A 14,245-nucleotide genomic window follows, 5' to 3' on the forward strand; every position below is an offset into this window, starting at 1 on the left:
GGCTTTAAGCCATGAACAGACAGAGAATAGAGACAGAGGATAGTGAGAAAGGAAAAATGAGACAGTGAGACAGAAGAAGTAGAGAACAGAGAGCCGAGCTGACCTGCAGAGTTAAGGCAGCATCGAGTAGACAGAACCAGGTTTGAGAGGTTCAAGCAATCCCTGTAAGGATATCTGTCGGGAACTGAGTACTAAATTGGAATCATCCGATCAAGACCAGTTGAGGTCGAGACTTGGTAAGGGGAAGTCTGTGCACTCTAGTGGCTTGGGGAATCCAAGAACCACCCTACTAAGCATCATCTATTTCAGGAGACTCAAATTGAGCTCCTCATTGTAAAAACTCTGCTTAAAGACACAATAAAAGAAGGCCACCACTGAAAGTTGGACCGGAGACGTAGCCCAGGAGGATTGGGTGAACTCCTTATTAAATTTTGTTGTGTTCTGTTTTTCTTGCTGTGTTTCTCTTACTGTTTTCCAGTGTCTATTTATTTTGCAATCTTATCGATCCGTTTCCTAAAATAATATAGACACACACACCAACACATGAGTCTGTAATACCTACATTCATTAATTAATTAACTGAGATCACTCATAAGTGATTTTCACATCAATATTAGTGAATGGGGGTGTGGTTCAACGGTGAAGGCAGTGACGTATCAAGCAATCCAACAAGGTTTGATTCGATTGGAAGCACAAATAAACGATGGGAACCACAGGTATAAATGGTATCCCTTGGACCTGAATATAGTGCCTGCGTAGGTGTAACGTTTCTCTATTCCATAGGTTATCTTTAGCTTCGTGGACGTTAAAATAAATTTTTTTCTTTCTTTCTTTCTGCATGTCCCACAAATAGCAAGGATTTAAAGAGTTTTGTCATGGAGAAGTTTCATAAGCATATATGAGGAAAAGAGTTGGGTAGAAAAAAGAAGTACTATGTTTAAGAATTCAACCCCACTTGTGATCTCCAACAAAAAGAGTACATTGGAGCTAGCATTCCATAGAGAGCAAAAATTCTTATTGCTCAATTAAGAAGTAAGTCGCATCAACTACGGTGAGAAACAAGTCGGTGAAAAAGACCTAAAGAAGCTTGGGAAGAATGAGTGTGTACTTTTTGCATTTCTGGGACACTGAAATCGGAAAAATATTTCATTTTGAAATGTGATGCTTTTAGAGACATCAGACACAGTTACAACAGTTTGTTAACATCGGTTTCTTGACATTATTTTTTGAGTGAAAGGACTCTTAGAAAGTTAAGTTAGTTCATCATTAATTTAAATAATAAAAAGATTAAATTGTATAAAGCAAAACATTGCTAATAATCCCATAAACTATATCTAATCTAGTAGACATTAAAATTTAATTTAATTTCAATTTCCAAATTTTACTGTTCAGCACTCGAAGCTTGGACTCTAATGGGCAATGTCCTCCCTCGGCTGGACTAATTAACTTGATTATGGACGCACGAGGGCTCTCCATCAATCATTGGTAGCTCTAGTAAGGGTCATGTGCCGGTTTTACGCTTTACTTTTAGTACATATAGCAAGTTTGAACATTTAATAATTGAGGGCTTTATTCTAGTGGCATGTGCCGTTATGGACAATTTAGATACCCTCGGAACACTACAGGGATTTCCTCAGGTGGCAATTGTTCACATCGATGCCCTCGTTACTCAAAATGAGGGTTTTATAACAAGTGGCGTATATTGGCAATTGTTCCACATCGATAACCTCATCTTCTGAAACTGAGGGTTTTACTATGGTGGCATAATTCCATTGTTAGTAATTGTTCCGCATCGATACCATGTCATCAAAAATACTATTCACAATTTAGTAAGGCTTGATGACTCCAAAGTTTCAATATGACTCTTGCCATGTACAATGGAAAAACAAATCTAGTTTCCGCCTTTTTATTTCGAGGTTGTATTATTTATCTGCATAAATATAAATACATAATCTACAGGATCGTTCCATTATTCCCTTCCAGCATTTTCTGGGCCCTTCCCGACCACCGACGTTTTCTAAGCCGATGGTGTTCCTCCTCATTTTTGTTGGGATTTGTTCTGTACGTGCTTATTTATTGTAGGGATTAGGGTTTAATATTGTTTATATTCTCGTCTGTCCAGTGGGCGTTGGAATTGAATCAGCACTTCAAAAACCGCTGGGTATTGAAATGGATTTGCGATGACAAATTAACAGTACATGTGCATTTTTGCCTTGTTTTCCACACGACAGAGACTGATTGTATATGGGGGTGCGCGCTCAGGTATAGGGTAATTCCCACAATTTAATTGTTTTGTTACTGGATAAATTTTAGTTTAGAGACGATTTAACATTAATGCAGGCAGTATGCAAACTGAAGCAGAGATTGAAGTGGGCATTTGAATCAGTGATCGGAGTGGGCATTCAGATGCATGATTGAAGTGGATATTTGAATCAAAAGGAAGATTAGAAAAAACAAACATGTTCGGAGTGGTTTTTCCAAACCGGAGCTTTCCAATGGATTTGTCATGTTTCACTCAGATAGATTCCTTGCATTGGATCTTGGATATGAATACTTTTGTGGGTAAGTCCCCACATCACACCAGTTCACCATTTTGGGTTTAATGTTGCTTTGAATGTTGCATTTTTGGTTACATGTCCATTGCCTGTGCCGTTGCTAGTTTATTATGAAAATGATGGTAACCACAAATTTTACGGATTGCGAATCTGCCTGGTGTCCAAATTCAAGATTTTCACAGTGCTGTCATTCATGCTAATGAAATGCTTATACCCTAGATAGAATTCACGAGGTTTTTTATTTTCTAGTACTTCTTATGTTTCTTTGTTTTTCAAGTATACACGTCTTTACTTTCTCTTTCAGGCCATGGTAGGAGAGCCAAGACTTCAGACTAGGCACCGTAGTCCAAATCTTAAATGCACTTTCTAATGACAAAACTTATAGCAGTTAGTTCAATTCTCTTGCAAATTGGTCGACTAACCTATGGAACAGAGAGGTCCCATATAAATTCTTGCTACCATAAAATGTACGTTTACAGCGACTAATGCAATGTATTCCATCATTTGGGTAACTATGAAGGATATCAGAAAATTTCAGGATGACTCTGATCTATATTTCACCGTGGAAAATTGCCACGGAGAGAAAGAGGCTTATGTTTGTCTGTGTGGCGTAATTGCCGACCTTTGATTACTCTGGAGATACGGATCCTGAGAACTTTTTAAATTCTATGTTCATTCCTGTGGCCTAGAGTCTTCCTCAATAAAAGTGGAATATGTACTTTTAGCAGAGGACTTAACATTGCTTGCATGTTCCATTTCAGGCAGAGCACTTGGTCTTGGTCATGTCTCATTGTGGAGAAGACCAACCACTGTCATTTCTTCCTGCGGACGGGGACATAGCTAATTTTGATAAAATATCTGTCATACCTTCGGCCTTGAAAACACAAAACAACACTGTGTTAATTCCTTGCTGGATATCCAAGTTGACTGGATATACTGCCATCTGCATAAGATCAAGAGCAGTAGTTGTTTGCTCATGGAGAATACCAAGCACTCTTATTTCTTTCCGCTGACTGCGGTATAGCTAATTCTGAAGAAATACTCGTCATACATTTGGCCATGAAAATTAAACAATGAAGAAATATTAGTTTACTGTTGGAGATCCAACTGGCCTGGATATACTTCCACGTGCATAAGATCAATACTAGTTTTTCTCAAATCTCAACTATCTTCTCATTGCTGTTGTCTCTATCTTCTGATCCCTATTGCAATAAATAAAATGCTTGTTATATCTTCTATCTCTTGTTCGCGAGCCATCCCTTCGCAGCTATTACAGGCACATTCCTTCTCTTTTCTTTTATTGGGTTTTTGTTCAATTTTTGTGCTTGCCTATTTTAGAGCAGTCACATGTTGCTCTCAATGTACCTGTCATTGGTTCAATGGGTCTTTGCTATTCATTTTCACTTGGCTCTTCGTATTATGGGAATCTTTGATAACTTTTTTTTTGGAATAAATTTCCTCTAGGCATATGCATGACATTTTATCTGTTAGTAACATGTAAGTTGTAGCTATTATAAAGTTCTCTTAAGCTTATGCATGACTTTTAATCTGTTAATAATTATTTTAGCAAGGGTTTTGAACTCTTGGAATTTTGTAAACACCTCATTCTTGGATTTAATGGCGTGGGCGTGGTCCAACGAAACATATGGTGATCATCAATAAAATTAAGGAAGTATTTGGCTCCCCCAATAGGAGTGGCCATGGGACCACAAATATCACTATATTAACTCAAGGGACTTAGAAGCCTCCCTTGAGTTGTCCTTTGGGAAGGACTATTGGTGGTGCTTACCCATCACGTCCCCCTCACAAAAACCGTTGCGAGGGTTGACTTGTGGAAGACTCTTGGCAAGGCAAAGACAACTTACTTGCCTGAAGGATCCATAGTTGTTGTGGCCTAGACAAAAGTTCATAGCTTACTGTCATCATTCACATTGGCTACCATTGCATGAACTAATTCAAAGTGGGAGCTGTAGGATACTTCCTGGGCTTGTAAATTTGTTCGGATTTATCACAATATCTGAAAGCAAAAACTTTGAACTTGTCATTCATGTCTTCAACAACCCATCTATCTCACCAAAATTCCAGCTGTTTATCGGTGTGAGTAATGCGGTGACTAGAGAGAAGGTTTGTTTGCGATTTAAGAACACGGAGAACATCTTTGTACTGAGCATTATCAATTTGAATAGTTCCACAAACTAGACACTGGGAGAGATGAGTGATCACCAATAATTATGAGCTTGTTGTTATGCTAATCAGTGTAATTGAGAGGAGGTATTTGTGCTTTGTCATACATAGCTAAATGTGCAAAGTCACCATCCTTGTATTTGAAGAGGGCATTGTTTCTTTTTTTGTGTCAGTCAGTATCTTCATCTAAGATGGACAAGGCAGTTTTTGGAAGTGTGTCCCTCCTTTTGTCTATGTAAGCACACTCACCTCTTCTTTGATAATCTGGAAGTGTCTTTGGAAGACTTGTGTACATGGGGATGGGGTAGCCTTAAAATGGGCAAGCTCACAGGGTATAGTTTGCCCAAATTTCTCAAAGTGATTTGTTGCTGGAGGAGACTAGAAAACATATCTTCCAAATAAGTGGAAGCACATATTTTTGATAAATAGAGAAATGCTACAGGAAATGATAGCAGAATTTCTGAATGCAGGAGGAGATTATTAAAAGCAATATTTTTTTTTAAATTTATACTGAGAGTCAGTTTTACATTGCCTCTGCTTGTATGAATTCCAGCTTTCAGGTTCTTAAACCTAGCAATATACTCATTGGTAGCAATATCTGCCATCTGGAGGTTCATGAGCTTTGTTTCAAAGTGGTGTTCTCTGCCCCAAATACACTGGAAGAAATCCCAAATTTGTTTTGCAATCTTGTTTTTCTTGGTGTGATGAACAAGATCTGGTTCCACATACAGAGTGATTAACTCAAGAGCTTCATTCTTCTTCAAACATACAATATCATGGTTGTGATCATCTACAGCTGGAAGTGTTTTCTCCAAATACATCCATTGACCTTTGCTATAAAAAAGGCTGTCATCTGATCAACCAACAAGTGGTAGTTAACCCCGTTAAGCTGGGGAAAAGCCATTTTTCATCCATGGATGAAACAGTACTAGTGCAGATCTGCAGTAACTTTTGGCTGAAACAACAAAAAAGGATTGCATTTCCCTTTATGAGGGCACATAACCACAGAAACTTCCTTAAATTCACCAGAAAATGAAAAATGTCAAAAAATGGTGTGCCGGTGAAGAAAAGATATAGAAACTTTAAAAACAGCTTTCTGTCCCAAAAAAGAGTGCTGGAAAACCTACTTTCACGGCTGAAACAGCCCTAAGGTGCTGGAAAATCCGAATTCCAGATCTGAAAACAACCTTAGTAAGTGCTGGACCGGGGAAGAAAAATCCACACTAGCTCTAATACCATGTTGAAACAATGAGGTAGAGAATTCACGGTGAATATACCAACAAACTTTAGTCCAATCCAAGAAAAAAAACATAGAAATATGACAGTGCATTAAGAATGTAAGATGCTCTAAGCTCTTAGGCCTTTGATCAGCAAATGACTTGAATGAAGGATTTACAAATGAGTTTGGTGGTCAATTAGGGCTTCTAGGTGCTAGCTCTAAGAGGTGACTAGGTTGGCCTTAGTACAAATACACAAGAATTACACTAAAATATAAATGTAAGAAATGTGTTAACAACCAATGTTGCGAACATCGACATCAGGATAAAATTGGCAAGGGTTCGGAAAACCCAAAAATCGTAAAAATTGGGAAAATCAGTAAAAAATCGGCGAACATCGGCAAAATTAAGATACCAAAAAAATATTTTTAAAAATCGGCAGACATCGGCTAGGCCAAAAAATTGTGATTTAGAGATAAAATCGGGATGTTATCGAGATGTTTGCAACACTGTTAACAACCCAAAATCAGCCCATTAAGGGCCTCAATACCCCAGATAATTGGTTGGCACAGTGCTCACTAGTGAAGATTAGCAATAGAATCTTAACAGTGCCATTCTTTTAGAAAGAGTTAAGAGGCTCTCTTGCTACTTTCTTCTAGTATCTAGACCAAAGGTGTTGATCTTGGTTTCTAAGGGAGGTACTAGTTCTCATGGGAGTGATTCTACAAGGTCCATAGATGTTAAGCCTTCTTAGGTTAATTACCTTTTTCTTCCCCTCAATTCTGACCACAGATGATTGTAAGTGACATGTGGAATCCCATGTGACATCAACCTCTAGATCGGTGAGACCCTACATATACTCTAGGTCTATAACTAGTGCTTTGGTTTCTATGAGGGCTTCAATGAACATTTGCTTATGGCACAACTCTCAACTCAAAATTCATCCCATTGAATTGGCATCAATGTTATTCCTAACTGGATTGAAACCGGTGGAATCAATCGAACCAATTGGTTTGATCCCCAAACTGGTTTTGTTCGAGGTCTGGAATCAGAAAATGCTGGTTTAGTATTGAACCAACCTTTCTTCATCAAACTAACCAGTTCCATACAATGCGATCAATGACATTCCATACACAAAACTGAAAAATAAACAATAAATTTTCAATGGAGAAGCCTAGTATTGAAGTCTAGGCCCTACTATTGTTATGCAATTAATGATAATGTTTGAGTGGTTCCAACCTCATTGGATTTCATATGGATAAAGCACAATTTTAGATCTCACTCAAAATCCAGTAGACTTAACAGTTTTTAGGATTTCAGGATTGGGTTGGGGGGATTGTAATATTTCCATTGGATTTTGTCCTGTACGAGGGTATGCAACTAGCATTTAGTAGATAAGATAAGATAATTAAGGAATTTAGACTTCTGTGATCCATAACATTGTTTAGATAATCTTCGGCAAAATCACATAACCAATCTTTTGTCGACGCGTTTCGAACCAACCAGTGTGGTTCATCGTCAGGACAAGTTGAAGAACCAATCTGGCCTAGCTTGCTTAAATAGAGGTGCAGAGACTCCAGGGTTAATAAGATAATATTATTAATGTCCAATGGATGGCCATAGAAGTAGGTTAATGGGACTGAAGGATACAGCTAGTACAAGTATAATGTGGGCATGCAAATGTAACTCCTAGAAAATGCCAAAGCTAAAACTAGGATAAAATGAAGTAAAGGTGGAGACAACAATAGGGCAACCTCAAGAACATGTAAATTACTGGATCAAAGGCCATTGGTGATGTAGAAGACTAAGTGAATAAGTCCAAGGTTGGAGGCCGATGATGTCAAGAATGCAGGAGTATGATGGCTGACAGCGGCTCTGGCTCACTAATGGAGTACTTTGAATCTAACGAGGTGTCTGTATGCACGATCTTAGGGGGGATGTAGGAATGAGGGATACTCCTAGCATCCTACCCCGAAGGAAAGAAAATTTGGATAAGTCTCTAGTTGTTTCGTTGGGGCTAGGGAGGAGTTCGTCATGGGGGGGGGGGGACACTTTGCTTAGGAATTGTTTGGAACGAATCCCTCTGACGCTCTGAGTGTCAGTGAATTGATGTGCTATTTTGCACCTCCGCAACGGTCTTGAGGAAATTGGTTGGCATCCCAGGGGGACTGAGGGTACACTAGAGGTCTCGCTGTTCTATTATCTGAAAAACTATAACTTAGCTTGTTGCTTGTTGTTTTTATTAGTCAGATCAACTTGGAAGTACGATGTGATCATTCGAATTGTCCCCGAGTGAGGCGTAGTATGTAAGATTTGAGATTTGTATCTAGGCATCTTTGGTTAGGCTATTGAAATAAGGTAGAGAGGGATCCTCTTGAATCTCTATAAAGGAAGTAGTAGTGCCCTCTGATCTTGTAGTATAGGGGGCACCTAAAGATGAGGTGTTACTGTCTCTTGCTCTTGAAGGCGACATAGCTAGCAGATCCTATTAGACCTTGGTATATGGTGGTCAGAGTCTGCTCGGAGTCTACGAGAACTAACCCGAAGTTGGTTGAAAGGGATCCTGAGTGAGTACATTCAATGCTTGTGCGTGTATGGAGGGTGGATGATGATGCCATCTTATAACTCCAAGAAATGCTTAATATAGAAGGACATTTTCAGGCCCAAGCCTAACGGGGGGGAAGTCAAAGTGACATGAATGTACAATTTGTAGATATCATTTCTAATGGACTGGATTTAGTACTTGTATAGGAGGCATGGGATGACTCAGTGCAATAAGGGAGAATTTGAAGGGGGGAAGACACTTTTGGGAGATGGTCAGTGTTTGGAGAAGTCAAACTGTAAACATCTGAGAACCAACCTTGTATTTGGCCCAAGGGGTTAGTCGAAGAGAGGGCCTCCAAGGAACAAAGTGGAAGGTAGGGGTACCGATCTCTCTTGGTAGTTGAATTTATGAAAGATTTGACTTTGTGGAGGAAAGAATTTGAGCGAAAGATGACATTGAGGCGAAAGGGAGGGAACCAAACTCTACCTAATAATGAGCTACGAGATTGTACATTTGCATTGGATGAGGTGCCTGAGAAGCAAAGTTTGGACTCTCTCCATTTGGGGCCAATTTGTTTGTGCCAAGTTTGGTCCCCAGATTTGAGACCCATAGAGGACCATGGATCTAATAATTGCATCCATGAGGTAGAGCTTTAGACGAGATGTCTTGAAATTAATTTTGGAAGCACCATCGCTCAATAAGGGTCAAGGAACCATATCCTTTGATAAGTGGAGGCTAGAGGGCTTGTCGCATGCCAAAACGAGATCATATGAATTGTACTCCCAAGTAGATGTATGATGTGATGATCTTGATCTTTTTCCCCGGAAGTAGAAATTCATGCGTGTAAGAGTTTTTCTTGAAGCATTGAAGATCATAACCTTGGTTTTACCTAGGTTGACTGTCAATTGTCGAAGGTGACAAAAATTGGCTAGGGTGTTGATCTATCTCTATAGGGCCTCAGGAGTAGATGCCAACAAGACCAAGTTATTTGCGAAAAGCTGCAGGGAAATCAACACCTGATGTAGAAGACAACTGTCCCCTTCTTGGATGTGTTGATAGAGGAAAGATTTCAGCTCATCAATGTAAATCCTAAATAGGTTTGGGTATAGGGGGCACCGCTGTTTTACCCCAATGGTACTCTGGATAAAGTTAGGTGTTGAAATTTGATGACTAAAAAGTTTCCTGCAATCCCAACCCGGATTTAATTTCACCTCATCACTCCCATTCAGTTAAATGCCCTTTCCCATAAACATACATTCAACATATAGAATTCTAGAAATGAAAATTTCAGATTAAAACACATGGGACTGTCAACACATGTTGAAAATAAATATGGACATAAATAGACCAGCAATAGACATAAAAATACACAGATTTTTGGTCAACTTAGACCCAGGCAAAACCCCTTCAATCTTCTACGGGGAAAACCTGTTAGAGAGCTCTTCAAATTTATTTATCTTTCAAGTTCAGGGAACATACATTTGCAGATAAAATATAACAACAAAATACAACTTATCTCTTCAGCCCAAACCTCCTTGAAAATCATGCCCACTTTGCCTCGATTTCCATGCCCGCATGACGCTGAAAATATGTATTGTACAGATATGGACTATATTGTATGGATTTTTCAATTTTTTTCAAAGCTTCTCTCGAACGACATGCAGCTCACAACATTAAATGCTGTTCGTACTGTACCTTCTACTGTCTTCTATGCTTTGATTTCTGTGCCCAACTTTGCTTAGAAATCACTCCTTAAGCTTGCTGCAACAAATTTCTCTTTTAGAACTTTTCTCCAGCTTTCAACCGCCTTTCTCCATTTTGCTCTTGAAGAATGAATGCAACTCTTTTCTTTTGCCCCTTTTGTTTCCCTAAATGGCTTTTGTGCAACCCTAAGATCTAATGGCTTAGATTCATTTAGATTAAGGGATGAGAATAAATGTGCATTTTATTCTCACTTTCTATTTTTTAAGTCACCCATTAAATAAAGTACTCACATTGTACTTTATGTCGAAAGTCACTTTTCACTTTATAATTTAACATTGATTTTACCACTTATAAAGGCACTTTCACTTTATAAAGTCACTCTTAGGAAAATAATTATTTTTGACACTTTTCCCTAGGTAGAGACTAACCCATGGGAAACCACTTGTCCAAGGTACATTAAAAATCAACACTCCCTCTTACCGAGGAAAGTGTTTCTCACCACACTCATCTTGTCCCTGAAATGGACGTGCTTGCCTCTTGGCAAGGACTTCGTGAGAACATCAATCACCTGCTCATCTGTTGATATATACTCCAGCTTCACTGCCCCCTTCTGAACATAGTCCTTGATGAAATGATATCTGATGTCAATGTGTTTTACCTTGTCATGAAACACTGGATTCTCCGTGAGTTTAATGCAACTCTGAGTATCACAATGAATAATTGTCGGTCTCAACTCCTGGTAAAATAGGCCATATAACAACTTGCGAAGCCAAATGGCCTCACAACTGGCATGGCTAGCAACCATATACTCAGCGTCAGAAGAGCTCAAAGCAATTGACTTTTGCTTTCAACTGAACCACAACACAATTGCCGAACCTAATCCGAAGCAACACCCTGAAGTGCTTTTCTTGTGAGAAGCACACCTTGCCCAATTTGAATTGTTGTAACCTGCCAACCTCGCTCCATCTCCCCACCTATAGTTGATCCAGGAGGATCTCCAGACACCAGTGGCATGGAAAAGGCTCAAAATTCAAAGTGGCGGAAAGGCGATGAACTTGACATCAGATTGAAGTGCTCGTGGCCTTGATTCCAATGGTGTGAACAACACTCCAATCTGAGTTCGGATGAAGGAGATAGATGCAGTCAAAGTTGGGTTGACTTTTGATGACTGGGCAGGATTAATGAAGGCATAATTTGAACTTTTTTGGCGGATGGAATCCGGCCAACTTCGGTTAGATTCCGGGTAAAATCGTGGCCTCATTAAAAAGACTCCTTTGGTCCAAAACCAAATTTCCAAAAATGCATAGTTTGTTTTTATATAACAAAAAAAAAGGGTGGCGGGTCACCAACCCCGCCACCCCTTATCCACACCACATAACAATAAAAATATCGGTGGAGGGCCACAACCCCCGGACCCTCCCACGGAACCACCGACCAAAAGAACGTGGGGGTGGGCGGCCATGACCTCGCCACCCCGGGAACCACGCAATAGAGCACCACTATTAATGGGGGGCGCGAGCTGTCAACCTCGTCGCTCCTCCACCTCACCCACAAAAACAACGTGCCAGTGGAGTTGGGGGGAGCGGGCCACCGGCACTGGCGGACCCGCCTCACAAAATTGAAATATGTCTTTAACCATAAGTTAAATGGGGAGGGGCGGGATTTGATCCCCCGACCCCTCCTCAACAAATTCCCAATTTAACCATCGCGCTAAAACAATTCGCTTGGGATTTTCGCCCATAGTTTTATTATTTAAATGTAGATTATCAGTGCGCCCAGGCAAAGGAGGTAGTGCATGCAGTTCGAGGTAGAATTTTGCACGAGGGCCGAATTTTCACTTTGTCAGAATTTTACGTCTTTTATATGGTTTCAGCACTTCTCGATGTCACGAACGCAATGGCGTTGTTCGTTTCTCCATGAGAGTTCTGCATTTTTCGACCAGTTTTCAGTATGGAGGTATAAAACTCCTTTTTTGTAACTAATGCTTGTACTCTTCTTTCTCATGCCACTTAATGAATGAATGCCTCCCCATTGATCGAGCAGGGCCCGGAGACGTAGTCCAAGTTGGACGAACTCCGTTATCAAGTCTTGTTATCTTCTTTCATGTTTTATGTGTTTTATAAAAGTTTCTCATTTCCCACCCTGGTTTTCAGTTTCACCTTATTTCTCCAAAATAGTTAAATGCCCTTTCCCATATCCATACATTCAACAACTGGAAAATAAATTTTGCTGAAAACATAAATTCTGGAAATTTTACAGAATGCTGGAAAATGCAGAAATATAAAAATCAGCACATACAAACAGCGATTCAACACATCTAAACACTGATTTTTGGAGGAGGGCCGAATTTTCACTTTGTCAGAATTTTACGTCTTTTATATGGTTTTAGCACTTCTCGATGTCACGAACGCAATGGCGTTGTTCGTTTCTCCATGAGAGTTCTGCATTTTTCGGCCAGTTTTCAGTATGGAGGTATAAAACTCCTTTTTTGTAATTAATGCTTGTACTCTTCTTTCTCATGCCACTTAATGAATGAATGCCTTCCCATTGATCGAGCAGGGCCCGGAGACATAGTCCAAGTCGGACGAACTCCGTTATCAAGTCTTGTTGTCTTCTTTCATGTTTTATGTGTTTTGTAAAAATTTCTCATTTCCCACCCTGGTTTTCAGTTTCACCTTATTTCTCCAAAATAGTTAAATGCCCTTTCCCATATTCATACATTCAACCACTGGAAAATAAATTTTGCTGAAAACACAAATTCTGGAAGTTTTACAGAACGCTGGAAAATGCAGAAATATAAAAATCAGCACATACAAACAGCGATTCAACACATCTAAACACAGTGATTTTTGGTCAAGGTGACACTGGAAAAACCCCCTACAACTCTTGGGGAAAACCAATTCGAGAGCTCTTTCTTATTTCTGGAAAATGCTTTTTACAGTGAGAAATATTCAGCAAAAAAATCAGCAAGCAAACTTTTACAACTTATTTCGTTTTTCGTGCCTCCCAGCCAACTGGAAAAACTTGCAACAGCAAAACAGAACAACAATAAATGTTGTATGGCCTCCTAGAAAAGCGTGCAAGATGCCATAAATAAGCTGTACAGATTTCCTCGATTTGCATGTAGAAAAAACCAGCAGTATAGATGTACGGATTTGCCTCGATTTGCGTGCCAAGGTACAACCACTTGTATGGATTTCTGCTCCTCGATTTCTGTGCACTTGCTGTACGGATTTCTAGAAAATTGTGCCCAATATCTGCCTTTCACTGTGTGCTAACTCAGCTGTACGGATTTGCTAAAACGCTGCCTTGGAATGTGTGCCAAGCTGTTGGCTACTTATCCTCCCTGTCCAGAAATTTCCGTTGCTCTCTTGCTCTCAATCTGCTCATGAAAGAATGAATGACCTTTTCCTCCTTTAATCTAACCCTAAGTGACTTTTGGGGAATCCCCAAACCCAATCGCTGAAATAGATTGAGATCTAGGGCTGAGATTAAATGCTCATTTAAATCTCACTTTCTATTTTAATTCACCCCACTTTAATAAAGACCCACTTAGTCATTTATTTCCAAAGTCACTTTTCCTTTCTAATTTTACATTGACTTTATTAAAGTCACTTTAAAATTAGACTTTAGTAACTTTATCACTTAAAGTCACTTTTAAATTAGATTTGACTTTATAAAAATTATGAAGTCACTTTAGGAGAAAAATTAAATTCTTTTGGATTTCCTTAGGCCAAAGATCAAAGCCTTAGGGAACCACCTGTCCTCCGGTACCAAATTTCAACACTCCCTCTTACCGAGGAAGGTGTTCCTCACTACACCCATCTTGTCTCTGAAGTAGTCATGCTTGCCCCGTGGTAAGGATTTGGTAAGAATATCTGCAACCTGCTCATCAGTGGGAATATACTCAAGCTTTACAGCGCCCTTCTGAACACAGTCTCTGATGAAATGATATTTGATCCCGATATGCTTTGACCTATCATGAAATACTGGATTCTCCGTGAGTTTAATGCAACTCTGATTATCACAGTAAATCACTG

The 14,245-nt window shown here is 39.5% G+C and overlaps 1 protein-coding gene across 7 annotated transcripts in view; it reads left to right on the forward strand.

Moving 5' to 3' along the window:
- The first annotated feature begins 1,589 nt into the window (after positions 1-1,589).
- The window catches only part of LOC149267623 (uncharacterized), a 46,971-nt gene continuing 34,315 nt past the window's right edge, over positions 1,590-14,245 (forward strand). The window contains exons 1-3 of one of the 7 annotated variants that reach the window (XM_089433736.1): positions 1,590-1,916; positions 2,123-2,262; positions 2,341-2,562. In XM_089433736.1, coding sequence (XP_089289862.1) covers positions 2,460-2,562 — 103 coding nt within the window. In that variant the 5' untranslated portion in view covers positions 1,590-1,916; positions 2,123-2,262; positions 2,341-2,459. Of the gene's footprint in view, positions 2,263-2,340; positions 2,563-14,245 lie in introns of all 7 variants that reach the window. The other 6 variants (XM_089433729.1, XM_089433734.1, XM_089433742.1 and 3 more) reach the window with 6 other exon arrangements.

This window comes from Pinus tabuliformis, chromosome 6, assembly GCF_031772625.1.
Source record: "Pinus tabuliformis cultivar Carrire ecotype Pingquan chromosome 6, CPIR1, whole genome shotgun sequence".
Lineage (NCBI taxonomy): Eukaryota > Viridiplantae > Streptophyta > Pinopsida > Pinales > Pinaceae > Pinus > Pinus tabuliformis.